Genomic DNA, 26,944 nt, shown 5'->3' with positions numbered 1-26,944 from the left:
GACATAAGTGGAAATGAACAGTCCAGGAGGACTCTGGGGTCATATTCTAACCCCTCTACTGCTTCATATGGGAGTAGCATATGCATACCCTCCATTGGAGTTAGTAGCTTTGAGTTGAATCCTCAGCTCATTATCATGGTGCAGCAAAGTTGCCAGTATTCCGGTCTTCCACAGGAAGAACCTACAGAGTTTCTGGCACAATTTCTACAAATTGCTGACACAGTACATGATAAGGAAATAGATCAGGATGTCTACAGACTATTACTGTTTCCATTTGCTGTAAAAGATCAAGCTAAGAGGTGGTTAAATAACCAACCTAAGGCCAGCATAAGAACATGGAAACAGCTGACAGAAAAATTCCTGAATCAATATTTTCCTCCAAAAAGGATGACACAGCTAAGGCTGGACATCCAAGGCTTTAAACAAGGAGATAATGAATCTCTTTATGATGCCTGGGAGAGATACAGAGAGATGCTACGAAAATGCCCCTCTGAAATGTTTTCAGAGTGGGTTCAGCTAGACATCTTCTACTATGGGCTTGCAGAAGGAGCTCAGATGTCTCTAGATTACTCAGCTGGTGGATCTATCCATATGAGAAAGACAATTGAAGAGGCTCAAGAGCTCATTGATACAGTTGCCAGGAATCAGCATCTGTATCTAAGCAGCAACCCTTCCATGAATGAAGAGGTTAAAACAGTAACTGCTAAATTCAGTACTGTAAAACAAGCTGCTGAATTCAATCAGCAATTGAATTTTCTAACAAAGCAGTTAGCTGAATTCAAGGACAGGCTATAGGAGACAAGGATAGCTAATATACATATGGACGAACAGTTTAAGCAAACAAAGCAGCAGCTATCAAGGCAAATAGCAGAAGAATGCCAAGCAGTTCAATTGAGGAGTGGGAAAACACTAAATACCCCACCTCAAGGCATCAAAAATTCAAGAAATGAGCGACCCACCGAAAATTCACCTGAGGACAGTAAGAGCCCAGGGAAAAATAATTCTGGCACTAAAACGCCAGAAAATGGGTGGAAGGCTGGCGCTGAACGCCCAGACCATGCCCAAAACTGGCGTTCAGCGCCTGAAACAAGGCAGAATTGGCGTTCAACGCCAGAAATGGGCAAGAATCTGGCGTTGAACGCCCAAATGGGGCAGAATCCAGCGTTGAACGCCCAAAATGGGCACATTTCTGGCGTTCAGGCGCCAGGAACAGACAGTGAGCTGGCGTCTAACGTCACTCCAGCTTCTGACTCTGGCACTCAATTGCCAGTGAGGGATCAGACTCACACAAGTGCTGATAACAACCCCTCTAAAAAGGCTTCTTTAACCACTAAGGTTGAGGAATATAAAGCCAAGATACCTTATCCTCAAAAACTCCGGAAAGAGGAGCAGGATAAGCAATTTGCTCGCTTTGCAGATTATCTAAGGACTCTTGAAATAAAGATTCCATTTGCAGAGTCACTTGAGCAAATACCTTCTTATGCCAAGTTCATGAAAGAAATCTTGAGTCATAAAAAGGAGTGGAGAGAAACAGAAAGAGTTCTCCTCACTGAAGAATGCAGTGCAGTCATTCTGAAAAGCTTTCCTGAAAAGCTTAAAGACCCTGGGAGTTTTCTGATACCATGCATATTAGAAGGTGATTGCACCAAGACAGCTTTATGCGATCTTGGGGCAAGCATCAACCTGATACCTGCATCCACTATCAGGAAGCTTGGCTTAACTGAAGAAGTTAAACCAACCCGGATATGTCTCCAACTTGCTGATGGTTCCACTAAATACCCATCAGGCGTGATTGAGGACATGATTGTCAGAGTTAGGCCATTCGCTTTTCCCACTGACTTTGTTGTGCTGGAAATGGAGGAGCACAAGAGTGCTACTCTCATTCTAGGAAGACCCTTCCTAGCAACTGGACGATCCCTCATTGACGTCCAACAGGGGGAAATAACCCTGAGAGTCAATGATGATGAGTTCAAGTTGAACGCTGTCAAAGCCATGCAGCATCCAGACACATCAATAGACTGCATGAAAGTTGATCTTATTGACTCTTTGGTAGAAGAGATCAACATGGCTGAGAGTCTCGAATCAGAGTTGGAAGACATCTTTAAAGATGTTCAGCCTGATTTGGAGGATTCAGGGGACATGAAAGAGCCTCTGAACTTTCTTCTGAAAGAGGAAAAACCTCCTAAACCCGAGCTCAAGCCACTACCACCATCCTTGAAATATGCATTTCTGGGTGAAGGTGACACTTTTCCAGTGATCATAAGCTCTGCTTTAAATTCACAGGAAAAGGAAGCACTTATTCAAGTGCTAAGGACACACAAGACAGCTCTTGGGTGGTCCATAGGTGACCTTAAGGGCATAAGCCCAGCTAGATGCATGCACAAAATCCTATTGGAGGATAATGCCAGACCAGTGGTTCAACCACAGAGACGGCTAAATCCAGCCATGAAGGAAGTGGTGCAGAAAGAGGTCACCAAACTACTAGAGGCTGGGATTATTTATCCCATTTCTGATAGCCCCTGGGTGAGCCCTGTCCAAGTTGTCCCAAAAAAGGGAGGCATGACAGTGATTCATAATGAAAAAAATGAACTGATTCCTACAAGAACAGTCACAGGGTGGCGCATGTGTATTGACTACAGAAGGCTCAATACAGCCACCAGAAAGGATCATTTTCCTTTACCATTCATAGACCAGATGCTAGAAAGACTAGCAGGTCATGAGTACTACTGCTTTTTGGATGGCTACTCAGGCTATAACCAGATTGCAGTAGATCCCCAGGATCAAGAGAAAACAGCATTCACATGTCCATCCGGAGTGTTTGCTTATAGAAGGATGCCATTTGGGCTATGTAATGCGCCTGCAACCTTCCAGAGATGCATGCTCTCTATTTTCTCTGATATGGTGGAAAAATTTCTGGAAGTCTTCATGGATGACTTCTTAGTATATGGAGACTCATTCAGCTCCTGTCTTGATCACCTGAAACTTGTTCTGAAAAGATGCCAAGAAACCAACCTAGTTTTAAACTGGGAAAAGTGTCACTTCATGGTGACTGAAGGAATTGTTCTTGGGCATAAAATCTCAAACAAGGGAATAGAGGTGGATCAAGCAAAAATAGAGGTAATTGAAAAATTACCACCACCTGCCAATGTTAAGGCAATCAGAAGCTTTCTGGGGCATGCAGGATTCTATAGGAGGTTTATAAAGGATTTTTCAAAAATCGCAAAACCTCTAAGCAATCTGCTAGCTGCTGACACGCCATTTGTGTTTGACACAAAGTGCCTGCAGGCATTTGAAACGCTGAAAGCTAAGCTGGTCACAGCACCAGTCATTTCTGCACCAGACTGGACATTACCATTTTAGCTAATGTGTGATGCCAGTGATCATGCCATTGGTGCAGTATTGGGACAGAGGCATGACAAGCTTCTGCATGTCATTTATTATGCCAGTCGCGTTCTAAATGATGCCCAGAAAAATTACACAACCACAGAAAAAGAACTACTTGCAGTGGTTTACGCCATTGACAAGTTCAGATCATACTTAGTAGGATCAAAAGTGATTGTGTATACTGACCATGCTGCTCTTAAATATCTACTCACAAAGCAGGATTCAAAACCCAGGCTCATCAGATGGGTATTGCTTCTGCAAGAGTTTGATATAGAAATAAGAGACAGAAAAGGGACAGAGAACCAAGTGGCTGATCATCTGTCCCGGATAGAGCCAGTGGAAGGGACGTCTCTCCCTTCTCTTGAGATCTCTGAGACGTTTCCTGATGAGCATTTATTCGCCATTCAGGAAGCACCATGGTTTGCTGATATTGCAAACTATAAAGCTGCAAGGTTCATACCCAAGGAGTACAACAGGATACAAAAGAAGAAATTAATTACTGATGCAAAGTACTACTTGTGGGATGAACCTTATCTCTTTAAGAGATGTGCAGACGGAATTATCCGTAGGTGTGTGCCTAGAGAAGAAGCACAGAGGATCCTATGGCATTGCCATGGATCACAATATGGAGGCCATTTCGGAGGTGAGCGAACCGCCACCAAGGTCCTCCAATGTGGCTTCTATTGGCCCACACTCTATAAAGATTCCCGAGAGTTTGTACGTAATTGTGACAGTTGCCAAAGAGCTGGTAATCTGCCTCATGGTTACGCCATGCCTCAACAAGGAATCTTAGAGATTGAGTTGTTTGACGTATGGGGAATTGACTTCATGGTTTTTCATGTTTTATTAGGTTCATGATCATGTGGAGTCACAAAATAAATATTAAAAATTGAAAACGGAATCAAAAACAGCAGAAGAAAAATCACACCCTGGAGGAAGCACCTGTCTGGCGTTCAACGCCAGAACAGAGCATGGTTCTGGCGCTGAACGCCCAAAATGGGCAACATCCTGGCGCTGAACGCCCAGAACAAGCATGGTTCTGGTGTTCAACGCCAGAAATGGCTAGTAAATGGGCGTTGAACGCCCAAAATGGGCACCAACCTGGCGCTGAACGCCCAGAGTTGTGTGCAAGGGCATTTTGCATGCCCAAATTGGTGCAGGGATGTAAATGCCTTGACACCTCAAGATTTGTGGACCTCACAGGATCATTTCAAGATCTGTGGACCCCACAGGATCCCCACCTTCCCTCCTCATAATCCTAGTTTTTTTTCTTTCCACATCTTCTTCTTCATCTATTCCCTCTTCTTTTGCTCGAGGGCGAGCAACATTCTAAGTTTGGTGTGGTAAAACAATTATGTGAAGGATCTATAGCTCAGTGGTAGAACATGTGGCTGAAAATCAAGAGATACCTCAGGGGATGCACTTCCCTCCACATAATTATTGGAAGCAACTGAGGATAGAAATACCAAAAATCACTAGGAATCAAGCCACAAAGGCAAGGAAGAGACATAAAAGAGCTCAAGAACATCATTGGTGCCTCAAGAAGGAAATGCCATCATCACTAAGGTGGACTCGTTCCTTGTTCTTACTTTCTCTGTTTTTCGTTTTCTCTATGTTAAGTGCTTATCTATGTTTGTGTCTTCATTACATGATCATTAGTAGTAATTAGTGTCTAGTTTGATTTTATCCCCAATTAAGTTATAGTCTATTTTTCTCATCATCAGCAAACATAAATAAAATAGTAGATCTTTTGAATAAGAGGCAATAAAATTTCGAGTTTTTAATAAGAAAAATTTTAATTAGTAACATGTGGTGGCAATGCTTTCTGTCTTCTGAATGAATGCTTGAACAGTGCATATGTCTTTTGAATTTGTTGTTTAAGACTGTTAAATATGTTGGCTCTTGAAAGAATGATGAACATGAGACATGTTATTGATAATCTGAAAAATCATAAAAATGATTCTTGAAGCAAGAAAAAGCAGCAAAGAACAAAGCTTGCAGAAAAAAAAAAAAAGAGAAAGCAAGCAGAAAAAGCCAAAGCTCTTAAAACCAAAAGGCAAGAGCAAAAAGCCAATAGCCCTTAAAACCAAAAGGCAAGGGTAATAAAAAGGATCCCAAGGCTTTGAGCATCAGTGGATAGGAGGGCCTAAGGGAATAAAATCCTGGCCTAAGCGGCTAAACCAAGCTGTCCCTAACCATGTGCTTGTGGCGTGAAGGTGTCAAGTGAAAACTTGAGACTGAGCGGTTAAAGTCAAGGTCCAAAGCAAAAAAGAAGAGTGTGCTTAAGAACTCTGGACACCTCTAATTGGGGACTTTAGCAAAGCTGAGTCACAATCTAAAAAGGTTCACCCAATTATGTGTCTGTGGCATTTATGTATCCAGTGGTAATACTGGAAAACAAAGTGCTTAGGACCACGGCCAAGACTCATAAAGTAGCTGTGTTCAAGAATCAACATACTGAACTAAGAGAATCAATAGCACTATCTGAATTCTGAGTTCCTATAGATGCCAATCACTCTGAGCTTCAATGGATAAAGTGAGATGCCAAAACTGTTCGGAAGCAAAAAGCTACTAGCCCCGCTCATCTAATTAGAATCTGAGCTTCATGCAAAAAACTCTGAGATATTATTGCTTCTCAACCTATTAGTCTTCTATTTTATTTGTCTAGTTTCTTGAGGACAAGCAACAGTTTAAGTTTGGTGTTGTGATGAGCGGATATTTTATACGCTTTTTGGGGTTAATTTCATATAGTTTTTAGTATGTTTTAGTTAGTTTTTAGTTTATTTCCATTAGTTTTTAGGAAAAATTCATATTTCTAGACTTTACTATGAGTTGTGTGTTTTTCTGTAATTTCAGGTATTTTTCTGGCTGAAATTGAAGGAGTTGAGCAAAAATCTGATTCAGGCTGAAAAAGGACTGCTGATGCTGTTGGATTCTGACCTCCCTGCACTCAAAATGGATTTTCTGGAGCTACAGAACTCGAAATGGCATGCTTCCAATTGCGTTGGAAAGTAGACATCCAGGGCTTTCCAGCAATATATAATAGTCCATACTTTGCACAAGGATAGACGACGTAAACTGGCGTTCAACGTCAGTTCTCTGCCCAATTCTGGCGTCCAGCGCCAGAAAAGGATCAAAAGCTGGAGTTGAACGCCCAAACTGGCACAAAAACTGGCGTTCAACTCCATAAATGGCCTCTGCACGTGGATTGCTTAATTCTCAGCCCCAGCACACACCAAGTGGGCCCCAGAAGTGGGCCTCTGCATCATCCATCATAGTTTACTCATTTGTGTAAACCTAGGCTACTAGTTTAGTATTTAAACAACTTTTAGAGACTTATTTTGGATCTCATAACATTTTAGATCAAAACTTTGTATTCTCTGACGGCATGAGTCTCTAAACCCCATTGTTGGGGGTGAGGAGCTCTGCTGTGTCTCGATGAATTAATGCAAGTATTTCTGTTTTCCATTCAAACACGCTTGTTCCTATCTAAGATGTTCATTAGCGCTTAACTGTGATGAAGGTGATGATCTGTGACATTCATCACCTTCCTCAAACCACGAACGTGTGCCCGACAACCACCTCCGTTCTATATCCGATTGAATGAGTATCTTTTAGATTCCTTAATCAGAATCTCCGTGGTATAAGCTAGAACTGATGGCGGCATTCATGAGAATCCGGAAAGTCTAAACCTTGTCTGTGGTATTCTGAGTAGGATTCAAGGATTGAATGACTGTGACGAGCTTCAAACTCCTGAAGGCTGGGCGTTAGTGACAGACGCAAAAGGATAGTAAATCCTATTCCAACCGGATCGAGAACCAACCGGTGATTAGTCGTGCTGTGACAGAGCGCGTGAGCGTAGTTTTCACTGGAAGGATGGAAGGTAGCCATTGACAACGGTGATCCACCAACACACAGCTTGCCATAGGAGGATGTGCGTGCGTGAACAAGAAGACAGAAGAAAGCAGAGATTCAGAAGACAAAGCATCTCCAAAACTCCAACATATTCTCCACTACTGCATAACAAGTAACCTTTAATCCATGCTCTATTGTTTATTTGCAATTCAACTGATAAACACAATTGACTTCCTGACTAAGATTTACAAGGTAACCATAGATTGCTTCAAACCAACAATCTCCGTGGGATTCGACCCTTACTCACGTGACGTATTACTTGGACGACCCAATGCACTTGCTGGTCAGTGGTACGAGTTGTGAAAATTGTGATTCACAATTTGTGCACCAGGCATATACATCAATTAATACAAGTAACAATTAGACATGTTTAACAGATAGGAAAAACAAGATCAAGTCGGCAAAGGATACAAGCAGGTAGAAAATGCATATGATGAATGCCTGCCCTACTGGCTGTGATATCACATTGTCGGTTCAACTACCAACCCGATACATCTCCATGGAGATGTTGCCCTTCGGACTCATGGTGTGGGAATCCCCGAGATATAGTGCTCAGATCACTGTCCAGGATTTTGCGCCGCACGCTCTGATGATCCGAAGGGATGCAAGCGGGATCTATTGCCTCCGACCTCACATCTAAGCGCAAGCGGGACGAACCACCACCCTTACGCCATCGCCACTACCTCGACAGGCGGGATCCAACCTCGGCCCCTGCCGGACGCATAGCGTCTCATAATCTCAATGAAAAAGTGGTGCAGTGGTTTTCAAAACATTTTTAGCACAAGATGGATCCATTACTTCATTCAGAGTCCTCGACTCCTTTCAACCACTGTTCATGCACATTTCAGTCCCTTGATTTCGCATCTCATCCATCAACCATTCATCACACATCATCAAACCTTCCCCAGTACAACAGAAACCTAGTTCTCTGTTTGCTAACTTTTTCCCAAATAATAGTGTCTAAAACTCTTAAACCATTTCCCATATTTGAACACCCAAAAATATACCCAAGAGTCTTAAAAAGGTGTTATAGAAGCTTATAACTTTGTCGGGAAGGTAAATTAGTTGAAAACAAAGCAAAATTTGAGAAACAGGGCATGTGCGTCCGTACAGGGGTGTGCGTGCGCACGCCCAGGAAATTTTCAAAAGTGTGCGTACGCACAGGGGTATGCGTACGCACAGGTATCAAAACATAAAAAGATCTGTTCACTCGCACAACCTGTGCCAGCGCCCCCAACAGACGGGCCTCCCCAACGTGTGCGTGCGTACAGGTCTGTGCGTACGCACAGGTTGCAATTTTCCTATTAGTGTGCGCGCGCACAAGCTGTGCCAGCACTGCAAGCAGAGCGCCTGCCTCTGCGTGTGCGGATGTACAGGTCACAATTTTTGCAGAGTGTACGTGCGCACATACCAGAAAACTCATAATTCTGTAACTTTGCAGAATTTCCAGTTTTCAACACCAATTTTTGAATGATCATAACTTCCTCTACAAAATTCCAAATTTCACAAACTTTATACCGATTTAAAGGATTTTCAAAGATCTTTAATTCTGAACAAATCTCAACAAATTTTGAAAACCGAGGCAAGAGTTATGATCAAACAAAGTTCACCAAAATTCATCTTTTACTCAAAATCACCATTTTCACAATTGTGTTGCAAAGCACAACCAATACCAAACCAACCTATTCCCAAACTCTGCCTTTCATCAAAATCAACCCTCTATGTCATACCACACCAAAATTACCACATTTTTCTTCACTTTTCCTCATCCACAACATTCATATCAATATATCTCATAAATCAAGCTTCATTAACAAATTTCAACTTCATTATCAATCATCCAACTCCAAAATCATATTTATCAACATAATCCACTACTTAACCTCATAAAGCATTCATCCTCATCATGTTACTATCAATCATCATTATCAACTCAAAATTCTTCATTTCATCAAACATCATCATACAACAACATCCAGCAACTCATCAATCATTCAAATTCAATCCTATCTTATGGGTCACTAGCCTAAGTGTCCATGAATATTATATACTACATAGAGAAAACCGAAATCATACCTTGGTCGATTCCCAATATGAACCAAATGAGCTTTCGACCAAAATCCAACCACCAATATAGCTCCAACAAGCACCAACAAGCTCCAAACTCACAATAATCAAGCTATATACATATAAATCACCACAAAATCAACCTAGGGCTCAACATAAACCAAAATTTTACAAGAGTTCAAAGCCTCTTACCTCTCCCAACAGATTATATGACAAAACCCAAAAGCAAGCAAGGATTATAGTGAACCTAAACACCAAGAATCACAAAAACTCACTTCATCAAAAACCCTAGGTACCCGAAATTTTGGAGGGAAGAACTGGGGAGATTTCGAGTTTACCTCTAGAGTTTCTTGAATGAATTTTGTAGAGCTCTTCGCAAGGAACGCGTAGCCGCTGACGGCACGTAAATCGGAGCTCTAGAACTCAAGATATGAGCTTGAGAAGATTGAGGTGATTAGGGTTCCACCTCTTCTTCTCTCCCTCTTTCAAATTCTGAAGTGTGTGTGTGTGTTTATGAGGCTAGGGTTCATTAAATGAACCTTTATATATGTTGGACTTGAGTCCAACTTGGGCCCGGTTCAATCCGTTAGCGTTTTTAGCCCGTTTGACCCAACTTCGGGCCAGACCTTTAAAATTAACGCCCGATTTTTCATTTTTACTGTTTTTCTAAGGTTTATGACTGTTTCTACTTTTTCTCGCACAGCACTGGGCAAACTTGAACTGATTTAACCAGTTCAACTGCCGATTCACGATTTTTTTACGATTTTTCGCAAAAAACACATTTTCTAACTCAGAAAGACCCATGAGTCCTAAAATGATGTTTAAAACCTCAAATTCTCACTCTAACTTTTCGGAATCAAATTTGGGCAATATAACCACTTAATTAACCAGTTCGATTAATTGCGGTTCTTACAAAACGAACTACATGCACGTAAACATAGCTCTAATTCGAAGTGGACTAATTCGAATTACCACAAGTAGTAGGTAATTCGAATTGGTCTCATTCGAATTACCAATGAATGTCCCTATAAATATAGTTTGAGTTCAGCTTTTTTTTTTAATGCATAGAATATAAAATATATTTTTTAATTTTTAAATTCTTAATTTTTTCAATAAATTTATTTAAATTATATCACAAAAAAATATTTTATTCCATGCAAAACAATTTAAAAAATGGCTTAAAAAATATTAGGAGTACTATAAAAATTTGTAATATGCCAGTGACTTAGGTAAATACATGCATGTACTCAAACTTTAAATAAAATACTCTACATAGTCAATAATAATTTAAAAATTAAAAAAATTAAAAAAAGATTAAATTTAGATGCAAATATTTATGCATGTACTCAAATTTTAAATAAAATACTCTACATAATCAATAATAATTTAAAAATTAAAAAAAATTATTCCATGCAAAACAATTTAAAAAAATGGCTTTAAAGATGTTAAGAATACTATAAAAATTTGTAATGTTCGAGTGACTTAGGTAAGTAGATGATAAAAATATATATATTTTTTTAATTTTTAAATTATTATTATTGACTATGTCTAGTATTTTATTTAAAGTTTGAGTACATGCATGTATTTACCTAAGTCATCGAGACATTACAAATTTTTACAGTACTCCTAACATCTTTTAAGCCTTTTTTTAATTATTTTGCATGGAATAAAATTTTTTTTGAGATATAATTTAAATAAATTTATTTAAAAAATTAATAATTTAAAAATTAAAAAAATATATTTTATATTCCATGTATTAAAAAAAAAGAAAGCTAAACTCGAACTATATTTATAGGGCATTCATTGGTAATTCGAATGAGATCAATTCGAATTACCTTGGGCTGCTACTTGTGGTAATTCGAATTAGTCCACTTCGAATTAGAGCTATATTTACGTGCATGTAGTTTGTTTCACCCTCATTCGAATTACTAAAATATTTTGTTCATGTATAATTCAAATTACACTGCTTCAAATTAGTATTGGATTTTATAATTCGAATGGGTCTCATTCGAATTACATAAAAACACTTAGTAGATCTTTGTAATATTTTTTGTTTTGGTAGATATGTGTAATATTGGCCTCCAATTGGTTTATATATGCATTTTGCCCTATTGTTTATATCCATTTTCACGCATCTTGTATCTCTGAGGTATTGGGAAGTAATTCTTCTCATTTTTTAGATAGACCGGTACTTAATTGCTAATTTTGATATCATGATTCATTTTTTGTTCTCAGTTTTATCTAATTTACTTTATAATTTATTTATAAAATTTTTTTAAAATAATTTAAAAACACTTTAAAAAATATTAAATAAAAAGGACAATTTACATAAATAAAATGGTTGGAAGAAATTGTTACGCAAATACAACATTCTAAAACACCAGATGCAAATGCAACAAATGCAATTGTATGTAATTCGCGACACCCTAACGCGGAAACTAAATACACGTAATCCGCTACACCCTGTAACAGTTTATGATCATATGGGCCCAAAGCCTATTCCGCTACACCCTCTAGCAGATAACGAAGAGAGTAGAAGCAAAGAAGATGCCTATATATACCCAGCAAGTTGTGCAGAGTGTCATTTTCATTCATTCATAACTTGAGGAATAGAGAGTGAAGAGAGCTTTTTGGTGTTAGTGCACTCTTCTGGGAAAATAAAAAAGAGTAAGAGGCACGGTGTGAAGTTTACAGATAGAGAACCACTGAGTGTTTTCATCAGGTCGTCTGATACACTGTTGGATCTGAAGACCAGTATATTGCAGAAGTTGGGCGCGGGTGGCACAAAGTGGGTGAAGAAGCTTTTCTACAAGATTCCTATTGCGGTTGTGTCAACCGGCGTGTAGTATGAAACATTCGTGTTACGATCAGATGAAGATATGTAGGTGTTGTTTCATTCTCGTCAGAGTTTTCCGGAAGTGAGGATACATGAGTTGTTTGCGAAGTTGGAACATGGCATCGATAATTCTGGGGCATCCGCGCCGACCCCTCAGTCCACCACGATGGGGGGTGCCTCTACCTCGATGCCCGTTGTTGTACCTGAGTGTTTGTTGGAGTATCGGCCAGCTGGTCCGGATGGGGTATTCACCTCAGCTCATCCATCTCCAAATATAGGACGTGAGGGGGAACCAGATCGGGTTGAAAATGCGATGCTGGAGGATGATTCCGACGAAGAGCCTGCCGACATTGGAGGGGACAACAATGATGAAATCCTGACAAACCCAGCAACATGTCAACCACCGTCAAGTGCTGGCACACATGAGCAACCTGCACATTATTCTACCCTGGACCTGGAAGCCATCGGCCAACCGTCGGAGTCAGTTCCAACCTTCGGGGGTCAAGGGTTGCACGAGAGAAATTCTGTAGTTGAATTTCAAGTTGGCCAATCTTTTCACAGTAAGGAGGAAGCTGTTCTTACTGTAAAGGATTACAGCATTCGGCGTGGTGCTGAGTACAGAGTGATGGAGTCGGATCATCTTAAGTACCATGGGAGATGCAAGGAGTTCGAGAAGGGTTGCACGTGGATGATTCGCATCAGCCTTCGAGCGCAGAAGGGAACCTGGGAGGTTCGACGGTACAACGGACCACACATATACTTGGCTACATCGATATCAAGCGACCACCGACAGCTTGATTATCATGTGATCTGTGCAAAAGTCTTTCCTCTGGTTCGAGCCAATGCGGCGGTAACGATAAAGGTATTGCAAGAAGCTACCGAAGGAACGTACGGGTTCAGGCCAACTTACAGGAAGACGTGGTTGGCAAACAGAAGGCGGTAGCATAGATATACGGGAATTGGGAAGAGTCCTATGTCGAGCTACCTCGTTGGATCCTTGGTGTCCAGTCTACCATGGAGGGGACGGTTGCCTTGTTGAAGACGTCTCTGATTCGAGTCGGTGATGATGTTGACGACTCAACCGTTTACTTTCATCATTTTTTCTGGACGTTTCCTCCTTGTGTTGAAGCTTTCCGACATTGCAAGCCATTGGTAAGCATAGACGGTACTCATTTGTACGGAAAGTATGGCGGGACTTTGCTCCTGGCCATTGCCCAAGATGGAAACTCCAACATCTTGCCTATTGCTTTCAGTCTCATGGATGGGAAAAATGCCAAGTCGTGGTCTTTCTTCCTGACCAACCTGCGCCAACATGTGACTCCGCAACAGGGGATACTGGTCATCTCAGATAGGCACAACAGCATCAAGGCTGCACTAGAGAACCCTAACAGTGGGTGGTTACCCCATCATGCATATCGAGCATTTTGTATTCGGCATGTTGCAGCTAACTTCGCACTCAGTTTCAAGGGCACGAATGCAAAGCGTTTGATTGTTAATGCTGCTTATGCGAAGACTGAGGCAGAGTTTCATTATTGGTTTGATATAATACGAACTGAGAATCTGGCAATGTGTGATTGGGAAAACAAAATAGAATACGATAAGTGGACTCAGCACCAGGATGGAGGCAGACGATTCGGTCACATGACGACCAATATATCTGAGTGTGTTAATTCTGTTCTGAAGGGTACACGGAATCTTCCAGTTACCGCCCTCGTGAAGTCCACATATGGTCGGCTAGCGGAGTTGTTTGTCATTCGTGGTCAGACGGCAGAGGCTCAGTTGGCCAGCAGTGCCAAGTTTTGCCAGTCTTTTATGAAGGCGATGGAGCGCAACTTGAGAGACTCCAGGTGCTTCACTGTCACCCTATTCGATAGACACCAGTCTGAGTATACCGTTACTGAGACGACACCGACTGGGAGCTTTTCACTTGGGACGTACCGAGTCTCCCTTCAGGATCGTACATGCGACTGTGGATACTTTCAGGCTCTCCATTATCCATGTTGTCATGTGATTGCATGTTGTGCCCAGTCACGGCTTGATTGGTCTATCTATGTCGACGAAGTCTACACCATGCAGAAGGTGTTCAGGGTGTACTAGATGGGTTTTGTGCCGCCAAGGCGCCAATACCAGAGGGACTTTGGCCACCTTATGATGGTGCGACCGTTATTCCGGATCCTAGCTTGAGGCGTTGTCGTGATGGGCGACCAAGGTCTACCAGGATCCGGAACAACATGGATGAGGCCGACCCCAACCGACCGAAGCAATGCGGGCTCTGCAGACAGCCTGGGCACACGCATAGATCTTGCCCCCAGAGAGGCTCCACCGTTGCTGGTAGTTCATAGGAGTTGTAGTGTTTGTGCTTCTAGTTTTTGAATTTTATTTTCTCATGTAGCGATTTACGTTTTTGGGAGTTAGTGTTAGTGTTAGTGCCTTTGGTTTGTTAGTATTAGTGTTAGTTCAGACCTATTTGTATGACTTATGACACTTTTATTTCCTTTAAGTGTTAATCGTTTGTGATTATTACATTTGTATGACTTATGTAGTAATTTATTCTGTGTTAGTGTTAATGACTGGTGGCTATTATATTTCTACAACTTTTGGCTTATGACGAATATATTTGTATAACTTCGTACCTTTTGCATTCCGGAGTGTTACTATTAGACTAGTATTCATGAATATGTTCCCAAGCTTCCACTCTCTTCGTAATCCGCTAGAGGGTGTAGCAAAATAGGCTTCGGGCCCATATGATCATAAACTGCTACAGGGTGTAGCGGTTTATGAGTATTAACGTAATCCGCAACAGGGTGTAGCGGATTACGTGCATTTAGTTTCCGCGTTAAGGTGTCGCAAATTACATACAATTGCGTTTGTTGCATTTACGTCTGGTTTTTTAGAATGTTGTATTTGCGTAACAGTTTATTCCATTCATTTTATTTATGTAAATTGTCCAAATAAAAAATTATTGAAACATTTATATTATATTTATCAAATATTACCTATCGAAATTCAATCCGATATAGCTTACAAATTGCGACGGGTTTTGAATTTAAAACCTTAGTATTATTATTCAAAGTTCCGCATTTTTCAAGTTGAATATTTTATGTTCTTTTTATAAGTACCATCTTCTGTTTTCAAATTTTGATCGACCTTTTTAAGAGAAAAAAATTATTTAAACACTAAATATTTTTTATATTTGTATAAAAATTTAGTTACTAATAATTAATTATGTATTTAAATTATTTTAAATTAAGAAAATAAAAAAATGCATGTTTAGTTATTAAAAAATATTGATATTAAAATAATATTTATTATAAAAGATATAGATGTATAAAAAATATTTAAAAAAAATTAATTAATATGTGTTGATACATAATAAATTTATCATTAGTAAAAAATTTAAATTTTTTATTTAATAAATAATTAATTTTTTGTACTCTTAATAAAAAAATTTAATTCATAATTTTAACAATTATTTTTAAGACACAAAATAAATAAATTTTTTTTTGAAAAGAATCGCTGAATCCGCATGAAATATTGTCTTGTAATAAATGTTTTACACAAGTCAACAAAATGCCATTAATTAAGATGGTCAAGACTCTTTTAAATAGATTAATTACCGTATCTAGGTATATATATTTTAACTTTTATAGCAAATCATAATTATGGAAATATATAAAGACTAATAGTACGATTTATTTATTAGTTAAAGTTTGACTTTTAAATTGGATAGTTTTCCTTTTTTAGTACAAAACCCTAATGTCAAATGAGATTATAAATTCTTAGTAGATATCATTCCTTATCTTTATCATTACGTTCAAATGCGTATATAAATATAAGAATAGTTAATGAAAAAATATAGATATAAGAATAAGTATAAAAATTAATTTCTAATTGATTAATATTAACAAAATTTTTTATTTTAAAATTATTTTTAATCTTATTTTTCTAATAAATAAATATTTAAATTTAAAATAAAAACATAATGTAAAAAGTTAACTAATATTAGTCGAAAATAATTTTTTCTTTAGTAAAAATTAAATATAAAGTAATAATAAAGATAGTCTGAAAAGATAATTCAATAAATAAAAGTTAATTTTATTTTACTTCGATAATGATAAAGTTTAAAATTATATATATGCATAGGAAAGACAAATATAGAAAATATTTATCAACATTTCTTTCAATTAATATTGACTTAAAATATAAAAGTGACAAATGACTAAAGATATTTTAAAAAAAAAATAACAAAGATGATGTAACAATAGTAGCGGTTTTATGTTCTAAAATGGGGAAAAGGGGACGTAAGAGAGGGAAATATAGATGGTAAGAAAACACGGGAAAAACACGGAAAAAGGAAGCAATGAGAATCCTCGGTGTGCGTGTGATGTCAATCCAAGTCAACTTTGAGGCATACGCTGTCAAAACCAACCCATCCCTTCTGCTTTTTCAGACATTGGCATTCATCACACGCCTACTACAACTACAACAAAACAAATGCCCCCAACCTCAGAAATCAATAATAGCCCCATGGGCCCCCCTCCCATAAGAAAAGGTCAACGTCCTCCACTCACCTCTTCCATCCAAATAACATATCAACAAACAACAAAAAGTTGCTCATTAAAACATTTTTTATTTTTTACTTTCTTTTTTCAAATTACATCCATTCAAAATGGTCTATTACTAATAACAAATTGAATAGTATGCATTGATTTTTAAATGTCTATATTTTATTACTGACAGCATACGGAAAACTAAAAATAAGGATATTAATAACTTTTGAATATATTATTAATTCATCTTTCAAAATTAAAAATAACAGAGAGGCCAAATATTTATGAAAAGCTAAAATTCAAAATTTTTGATAAATCATATTTAAGAACTTACCTTTTTTTTAATTCACATTACGTATTTTTTTAATTTACAATTAATAAAAAATATGTTTACATAGATTTATTAAAGATATCAGATTAATTTCATCTTTAATTTAGATTTGTTTAATAAATTTAGTATATTATCATAGTAGTCAATACTTATAGTTTATAAAATACGGACGACACTTACAAGATATATAGATATATTAATTTTATTTTATTTTATTATAAGATTTAGGAACATAACGTATATAAAATATAAATTATTTTTTAGATATTGTAACAATATTTTGGTATTTTATTAAGATTAAAATATAAACTAATTTTTTAAAAATATTTTAATATTTTTTTAATTATATAATTATTGTTAAACTCATTTTAATAATATAGACTAAAAATAATATTAAATACTATGACACGTAATGGTATTTTTGACAGAAATTATTTTTAATATGAAAATGAAAATGTTGTTTTGGTTGAATATTGATATTTGAAGTGTATTACAATATTGTGGAACTCATTCAACACGCCCCCACGTGTTGCACCACGCCCCCGACGTGTTGGCCAATATGCTGCCACGTGTCCAACACGCCCCCCACGTGTTGGCCAGAATGCTGCCACGTGTCCAACACGTCCCCCACGTGTTGTACCACGCCCCTCACGTGTTTACTGTTCACTTACAAAATCCACCCATCTGTAATTACACCAAATAATCCCATTTTCCAAAAAAAACTAAAATTTCTTCCATATAAAAAAAATCAGCCTATTTTTGTATCTCAAAACATTTTGAAAAAATATTTTTTTATTAACATATAGCTAGACACAAAAATCACGCATTTAACAAGTATCGAATTCGAAATGTGTTCGATCCCATACAATAACTTAATAAAATGTCCTTGTTTTATAGTTTTTAGTATATTTTTTTTCTGATATTAATTTAAATATAAGATAAAATTAAAAAAAATTGGTTAATTAACATAATGATTTTGTAGGCAACATATTATAATTAATATAAAATAAATTACTAACCCATTATGCTCTATGACATTTTTAAGAATTAAATAAATGAAAATGAGATTGTTGATTCTATACTAATTAAAATTTATTAAAATCAATACTAATACTAAATCAATTATTATGTATTTATGTATATATTATATAATTTAATTTATTTTTAATATATATTTTATATTTTAATATGTATTTTATATACACGACTTGTTTAATAACTCATTTATTACACAAATTATAGGTTGTACTGTTACTATAAGTTACAAATTTACATTTTTTCTTTCTAAAATAATTATTATTTTATTTTAAAGTTATTAAAAAAATTTATGTATTTAGATAAAATTAAAGTTTTGACTTTTTTCTATTTTTATAGTATATTTATTAAAGAAAATTTTAAAAAATGTAAAGTAACCAATTTTAAAAAAGGAAGAAGTAATAAGTCATATTAAGTAAGTCAAAACCATAATAATAACTAGAATAAATGCAATATTTGACTCCAACAATTATACTACCCAAATTTAATTCTTAAAAATATTTTATTGGAAAAAAAGGCTCCTGTGTTTCTCCGTTCACAGTGTGACCAAAATACCCTGAGAGATCTTATATATTGGAACCGGATCTACATTGATCTGACGGTACCAAGATAGCGAGACAGTCCAGTCACCCTAGTGGACCAAACAAGCCGTATCCTATGGCTACATTTGACCAGGGGACCCTATAGGGTACCCTTTACTTCTTAGACCACCCTCTTTTGTCAAACACTACCCCCTTTTTTTCTCTTATTTTTTCTTTCTTTTCCCCTTCTCCTAATTCATTTTACCCCTTTTTCTCAAGACTCAACCTCTTTTTCATTTCTCATTTTTTTCCTTGACCTGGTGGTTGTGATGCCACTATGGCCGTTGAGCTCATGATGGGTGGTTACAGGAACGACAACAGCAGCAGCGGCGGCTTCGCCACTTCCAAAGCTGAAGAGAACGCCGTCCAAGAAGCGGCGTCTGGGTTAGAGAGCGTTGAGAAGCTCATAAGGCTTCTCTCTCAGACTCAGCACCAACACTTTAACGCTTCTTCTTCTTCTTCTGCCGTTAACTCCGACGCTACTTTATCAATCGAGAGAGATTGCAAGGCCGTTGCTGACGTCGCCGTTTCGAAGTTCAAGAGAGTTATCTCTCTCCTTGGCCGAACCAGAACCGGCCACGCGCGTTTCAGAAGAGGACCTCTTCACGCGCCTTTCCAATCGCAGACTGAACCGTTTTCTCAAGAACACAGGGTCTTCCATGCGACGCCTCTGCAGCAGATCCCACCCCCTCCACCGCCACCTCCACCACCACCGCCACCACAACTACAACCACAACTACAGAGCCTCGTTAACCACCACCTGATTCCCAAAAACGGCGTCCTTGAAAGGTCGTCTTCGTCTAAGACTATCAACTTTTCGTACTCCTCTGCTGCTAACTCGTTCTTATCGTCTCTCACCGGCGACGCCGCCGCCGGTGAATCCAAGCAGCAGCACCACCAGCAACAGCCGTCGTTGTCGTCGCCGGCACCGGCGTTTCAGATCACGAACCTGTCGCAGGTTTCGTCTGCGGGGAAGCCACCTCTGTCGTCGTCTTCGCTGAAGAGGAAGTGCAGCTCGGAGAATTTGGGTTCGGGAAAGTGTGGAAGCTCCTCTAGCCGCTGCCATTGCTCCAAAAAGAGGTACTTGATTAAATGGTGTAAATCTTGTTTCAATTTTTAATTTCATATATATAAATATTACGTGTATATGAAAAATCAGCCAATAATGTATTCGAATATAAATATGTATTTTGAATTTTAACATGAATTTTATATGATTTTTTTTAATATTTTTGGATTATGGGCAGCCGGAAAATGAGGTTGAAGAGGGTGGTGAGGGTGCCGGCGATAAGCTTGAAGATGGCGGATATTCCGCCGGATGATTACTCTTGGAGAAAATATGGTCAGAAACCTATTAAAGGATCCCCTCATCCAAGGTAAATAATCTAATATAAATTTGATTTAATTATATCTCTAATGTGAAGCTTTTGTTTATTGATTGAAGTTTAAAATCATTTCAAAATTTCCCTTATGTATCTTGTGTCTAGTCTGTGAGTCTACTGAGTGTTAATTACCGATTTGGAACAATGATTATTATAGGGGGTACTACAAGTGCAGCAGTGTAAGAGGGTGTCCAGCAAGGAAGCATGTAGAGAGGGCTTTGGATGATCCATCTATGCTGGTAGTCACATATGAAGGAGAACATAACCACTCTCTCACTGCAGCTGATGCTACTAATCTCATCCTAGAATCCTCTTGAAAAGTCTTCAATTAAAAGAGAAAAAAAAAAACAACCTCCGATCAAATCATTTTCTTCTTGTCACATGGTTTATTTATTATATTAGTACACACAAGTCATTGAGATATTTAGATCAATGTTTTATTTATTTAAATACTTTCCAACGGTGGGGAGAATGGTTGATGATGGCCTGTGGAAATTGCAGCTTTGCTCAAGTGACTAAGTCCAGAGCTGTGGCTTCTTTTAGTCTTTGAAAAAGAAAAAAAAATTAGTGGGTGTTCCATTTCTCTGTACAATATTGGATTCCTTTTTTTTTTCTTTTTTCGTTCTCCTCAAGGCTGAAACACTGAATGAATGAATGAATCCATCCATCACCATTATTTATTGTTATTATCATAATTTTAAAATGAAAAGGTCAAGATGGTGGGTTTGGTAACGGATTTCAATCTCAAAAGTATAAAAAAAAGCAAGTGGGGTTGTTTTACTAATATATACTGCTAATCTTATTTATAACTTTTTTAATCTTTGCCCCGCCCAATATTTGGTTGCTTTATCTTTGGTGCTTATCTTGGATTCTCATCATCTCTCAACTATTTGTGGGATGTGTGCTTCAAACTTTCAATGCCTCAACGGGTTTTTCTTTGAAATTGAGTAAAGTGTAGAAAAAGCAACGAAAGGGACCTAGTCAAAGAATTGGAGGAGAATGGGAAGGACACGTCGTGTATAGGACGGTTGACTAAAGAAGAGAGAGAAATAGTTGGCAGTTACTAGTTGGGACGGCTAAACGAGAGAGAGAGATGTTTTTTAATGCTAAATTTTGGTTGGACTCCTTTTGGATTATTGTAGGAAAAATGCTAGAAATTCTAAAAAAAAAGAAAATTTGTTGAACTAAGTGTATAAAATATATTAGAATAATATACATTAAATATGAATTAAAATATATTAGTATAAAATATACATTAAATATGAATTAAATAATATATATTTATATATATATATATATATATTTAATTTTAGTAATTAATTTTAATATGTACATAATATTTTTTAAAATTTTATTCCTTCATGTGATTTTAAATTTTCAAGTTGGTTGGTTGGAATAATTGAGTTCTGAAAATAGGATTTGAATTTTAAATTCAAAACCAAAGGAATATAGTTACATATTTAATGTATTTCAAAATTAGATAAAAATATTAAAACTAAATAATGATCATAATGTGTGAGAGAGAGAGAGAGATAAGGTTTGATATGAAAATTTTGGTTGGACTCGTTTTGGAATTGTAGGATAAAGGTTTGGTGGGGAAGGGAGTGCATTGAAGAGAGGGTTTGGATGTTGTAGACTGGCTCTTGTGGGAAAACCAATGCCAAAGTCAAAATGGGTGGGTGTGGGAATTGATAAGATCTTCTTATTAGTAACAGTAAGAGAAAGAAAAGGTGGGTCCTACCTTGTTTGCAAATTTGTTCTTTTGCTCTCTCCTCTCTTTGCCTTTGCCTTAACGTCAACTTTGTTGTGCAGAATGGGGTCCCCCCTCTCTTTGTTAATCACACGCATGTGGCTATTCCTTAATCATCATGCAAATAAATGAAAATAATATATAAAAAAAGTTATCATAAATATAAACATATATTTTATAAAATTCCTGAAAGATACCTCAATTTTTATTTTGGTTTTCGAAAGATAAAGTTAATCAAAATCGTCTCCGAAAGATACACAATTAGTCACATTAGTCCTTCCGTCAGTTGGATAATGACGTGTCACGTTAAGTGTTACGTGGCATATGATGACATGGAGAGCTAATGCCACGTGTCACAAGATGATTGGTTGACGTGTCATAAGAGAGATTTTGACAATAATTAAAGGAGAGATAATTTTATTGAAAAAATTTTTAAGAAGAAAATACAATTACTAATTTTTTGATTGTCAATTATATTTCTATTAAAATTAGTAGTATCAAAAAATATTTTAAATTTAATATTATCAAGAAAAAATAAAAAAAAATTATATAAGGACTAATTTGATTTATTTTTAAAATTTCCCTTACGTTTGAACTTTCAAGGACTATTTTGATTATAAATAACTTTTTTACATGTCAAGTGCCACGTGTCACTGAACTGACACATGACATGCCACATGTCACTGACCTGACACGTGGTATGCCAGGTGTCACTGAGCTGACACGTCAACCAATCATCTTGTGACACGTGGCATTAGCCCTCCACGTCATCATCCAACTGACGGAATGACTAACGTGACTAATCGTGTATCTTTCGAGAACGATTTCGATTAACTTTATCTTTCGAGAACCAAAATAAAAATCGGGGTATCTTTCAGAGACGATTTTGGCTATTTATTCTATATTTTATATATTAACATGTATTCTGTCATTCATTTTTAATATATATTTAATATATTTGAATAAAGATATTTATTAGGATAAATCACCCATATAAATTAAGTTGGGAAAAAATTTACGTGATTCAACCAAACCAATAATTATTACAAGGTTTAACCAAGAAGGCATTTTTATATAATTTGAATTAGCCTAATTCGAATTACACCTTCAATGTAATTCGAATCACCCTGATTCGAATTACCTGCACACGCACACACCCACTAATTCGAATCAACCTGATTCGAATTACACCCAAAGTAATTCGAATCAGGGTGATTCGAATTACATACACGTTGTACATAGTAATTCGAATTGGCCAGATTCGAATTACTCATGATTTAATTCTGCCCATTCTTTTATTAAAAAATTAATAATTGATTAAAAAATTAATGATTTAAAAATTAAAAAAATATATATTATTTCATGCATTCAAAAAAGCTAACAAAATATTTAATTAGAAGACTTCTTTTAAATTATTAATGAGCTATCAATTCGAATTTCATACGATACTCTTTTGCCCATTTTTAATAGTTTATGAATATTTTTTTATAAATTTTTTTAATAAATTTATTTAAATTATACCACAAAAAAATATTTTATTCTATACAAAATAATTTTAAAAAATAGCTTAAAAGATGTTAGGAGTACTATAAAAATTTGTAATGTCCTAATGACTTAGGACATTAAAAAAATACTCTACATAGTCAATAATAATTTAGAAATTAAAAAAAATATAGTTATAACCAGTATTTACTTAAATTATTAGAATATTACAAACTTTTATAGTACTTTTTATATTTTTTAAGCCATTTTTTTAAAAATTATTTTGCATAGAAAATGGCTTAAAATAGCTTAAAATGCCCTCTATTCTATGCAAAACAATTTAAATTATTATTTGGCTTTAAAAATGTTAGGAGTACTATAAAAGTTTGTAATATTCTAATAATTTAGGTAAATACTGGTTATAACTATACTTTTTTTAATTTCTAAATTATTATTAACTATATGGAGTATTTCTTTAATGTCCTCAATCACTAGAACATTATAAATTTTTATAATACTCCTAACATCTTTTAAGCCATTTTTTAAAATTATTTTGTATAGAATAAAATATTTTTTGTGGTATAATTTAAATAAATTTATTAAAAAATATTCATGAGCTATTAAAAATGAGCAAAAAAGTATTGTATGAAATTCAAATTGATAGTTCATTAATATTTTAAAGAAGTCTCATAATTAAATATTTTGTTAGCTTTTTTTTAATGCATTAAATAAAATATATATTTTTTTAATTTTTAAATTATTAATTTTTTAATCAATTATTAATTTTTTAATAAAAGAATGGGCAGAATTAAATCATGAGTAATTCCTGGCCAATTCGAATTACTATGTGCAACGTGTGTATAATTCGAATCACCCTATTCGAAATACTGTCGGTGTAATTTAAATCAGGTTAATTCGAATTAGTGGGTGTGTGGGTGTGTGTAATTTAAATAAGTGTGGTTCGAATTATATAAAAATGAAGTTTAAATTAGGCTGATTCAAACTATATAAAAATATCTCTTGGTTGATTCATGAACCAATTTTTGATTTGGCTTATTTTTGTAAATTTTTGACTTATTGACATGATTTGCCTTATTTATTATTATATCTCTTGTAAAATTTTTTTACTTTATATTTTTAGTATACTAAATATTCACAGAAAATAATTTAAGAATAAAAAAAATAATGTTATTCACATTTATTATGTTAAAAACTTTTTTATTTTATTTTGTTATAATTTATATGTTGTTGATTTAATATTTATATTATTTTGTTAAATATATTTAAATTAGATTTAATTTAATACATTACAGTTAAATTGTATAAAATTTTATTATAATTATTATTTTATTTTTTAAAATTTAGTATACACGGATATTCCTAAATATCCGTAAATATCTGTCTCCTCTACATAAAAAAATAAATGAAAATTCATGACAAAAATATGACAAAAACAAAAAATAATTTATTAAATAGAATCAAAAAATGAGAAAAAGGTCTCCGCATTTATAATCATAGTTATCAGAACCGAATCGGTAATCAACCCGGTGAGACTATTGGGTCACCGGGTCACTGGTTCAACCGTTATGTCACAGGTTGAACCGGTTGACTCGATTATAATTAAATAATTATATAAAATTTAATTTTTTTATACAAAATTAAGTTATTTTAATATTTTAATAATTTATTAATTAATTATATTAATCAAATATATATTGAAAAAGAGTTAATATTAATAAATATTATATAATTATCAATAACAAAAATATGGTATGGCTAATAAAAATATTTTTGTTTATCTTTTTAATTTAAAGAATATTTAACAACATTTAATATTTTTAATAATTATATAAAATTAAAAAATAATTAATTTAAGTGAGTAAATATAAAATAAAAAATTAATTAAATTAAATATAAAATTATTTATTAGAATAAAAAGACAAAAGTGTAAGGAGATTTTAAATTTTACATGAGTAAAAGAGTTAATAAGATAAAGTTATTAATTAGGATATGTTTAAGAAGTTATAATATATTTATAAAAAGGCAATAATAAAATTAGAAAGCATGTTGGCTGGTAGTTGACAGTGCAAAAATTTTTAAAATGCACATGCTGACGTTATCACGGGCTGACCGGTCTGGTTCGATTTGCAATTTAATTCAGTTTTTACTGGTTTTTCCGAGTTTGATCGGTTTGCTTACTTGTATGGTTTGACTGTCAACTCGGACCGATTAAAGGTTCAATTCACCAATTTTTCGATCGAACCGGCCGGTCCAGTCCGGATTTGATAACTATGTTTATAAATTATAATACTTATTGTCATCCTAAAACGAATTCTTAATCTCGTTTCTTTTTATTATAAGGTACTTAACTTGCATGGTAAAGAACTTCGTGTATTTTTTTTTTAAATGGCAACAACTTGATCCAATTTATATTAACTTAAGAAAAATGAGTAAATCTCTGAATTTTGGTGTAATTTACTTGTTTTACAATAAATTTCATAATTTAACTGCAATTTACAAACTTTAAAAACTATATTTGTAAATATAATTGAAACGAAGTATCGAAGTAATTAATTATTTTTATATTGAGTGAATATCTCATCCGGCCCCTGACAATTATCTCGAAAGGACAATGAGACCTCCAAGAAAAAAAAAACATCCAATCTAGCCCCTGATATTTTTTTTTGGACTGATTAGTCCCTGTGCCAAAAAAACATTAATTTTTTTGGCACAGGAGCTTCGTTGTCCTTTTGAGATAATTGTCAGGGGCGGATTAGGAGTTTTTTCTTTTGTCAAATGCCTCGTTGTCTTTCGAAGTAATTGTCAAGGGCTATTTTAGGTTTTTCTCTTTTATATTTTAAAAGATAAAAAATTTATTCATTATTTATATATATCAATTATTTTAGAATAGATTCTAGTATATTTATGATTTATAATAATCATAATAACTATGTAAATATTGTTAAAATTAAAAGTATATTTTATTTTATATTTTGGTAACATTTTTTTTAATAATACTTTAAAAAAGAGCATTACTAAATAATTAAAAAATATTACTTCAATTTTAACAATAACATTTTTTAAACATCATAATTAAATCATTCTAATATAGACATACTAAAATGACATTTTTTTTCTCTTTTGTTGTCTTCATCTTCTCCTTTTCTTATAAATCTTTAGAAAATTAGAGTATAAAAATTTTGATACACAACACATAAATTTTGATATACAGTATAAAATTTTTTAAAAAATTACATGTTCAAAACATTAATATCTACTTAATAAAAATATATTTGCAACAAAAATTTTGGTGTATAGCACATAAATTTTGATGTAATCCATAAATTTTTAGAGCATTATATATCTAAAATATTGTCTCATCTAACTAAAAAAAATATTTGCAGCAAAAATATATGTACTATATATAAAATTTGTATATTATATACATATTATACACTGTACCAATGAAATATGCATAACACATAAATTTTGGTATATATCACAAAAATTTTGATACATAAAATAAAAATTTTGATATATATTATAAAAATTTTTTAAAGACTACCTATTCAAAATATTGATTCACCCATTAATTAAGTTTGGCAAGACATTTTTATATAGATTAATTACC

General features: G+C 34.9%; 2 protein-coding genes across 2 annotated transcripts; both read left to right on the top strand.

Annotated features, from left to right (window-relative positions):
• The first annotated feature begins 13,216 nt into the window (after positions 1 to 13,216).
• Positions 13,217 to 14,544, top strand: LOC107647882 (uncharacterized). Its single transcript, XM_016351933.1, has 2 exons — positions 13,217 to 14,159; positions 14,279 to 14,544. Exons 1-2 carry the CDS (start codon positions 13,217 to 13,219, stop codon positions 14,542 to 14,544), a joined length of 1,209 nt encoding a protein of 402 aa, XP_016207419.1.
• A 4,168-nt stretch (positions 14,545 to 18,712) lies between these two features.
• WRKY15 (WRKY DNA-binding protein 15) lies at positions 18,713 to 20,813 on the top strand. The gene is made up of 3 exons (XM_016329981.3): positions 18,713 to 19,779; positions 19,947 to 20,075; positions 20,239 to 20,813. Exons 1-3 carry the CDS (start codon positions 18,977 to 18,979, stop codon positions 20,396 to 20,398), a joined length of 1,092 nt encoding a protein of 363 aa, XP_016185467.1. The 5' UTR covers positions 18,713 to 18,976; the 3' UTR covers positions 20,399 to 20,813.
• Positions 20,814 to 26,944: the final 6,131 nt, after the last annotated feature.

The sequence above is a fragment of the Arachis ipaensis genome, chromosome B1, assembly GCF_059453495.1.
Source record: "Arachis ipaensis isolate K30076 ecotype BB chromosome B1, ASM5945349v1, whole genome shotgun sequence".
In the NCBI taxonomy this organism is placed as follows: Eukaryota; Viridiplantae; Streptophyta; class Magnoliopsida; order Fabales; family Fabaceae; genus Arachis; species Arachis ipaensis.
This window is presented reverse-complemented; position numbering and strand designations above follow the sequence as displayed.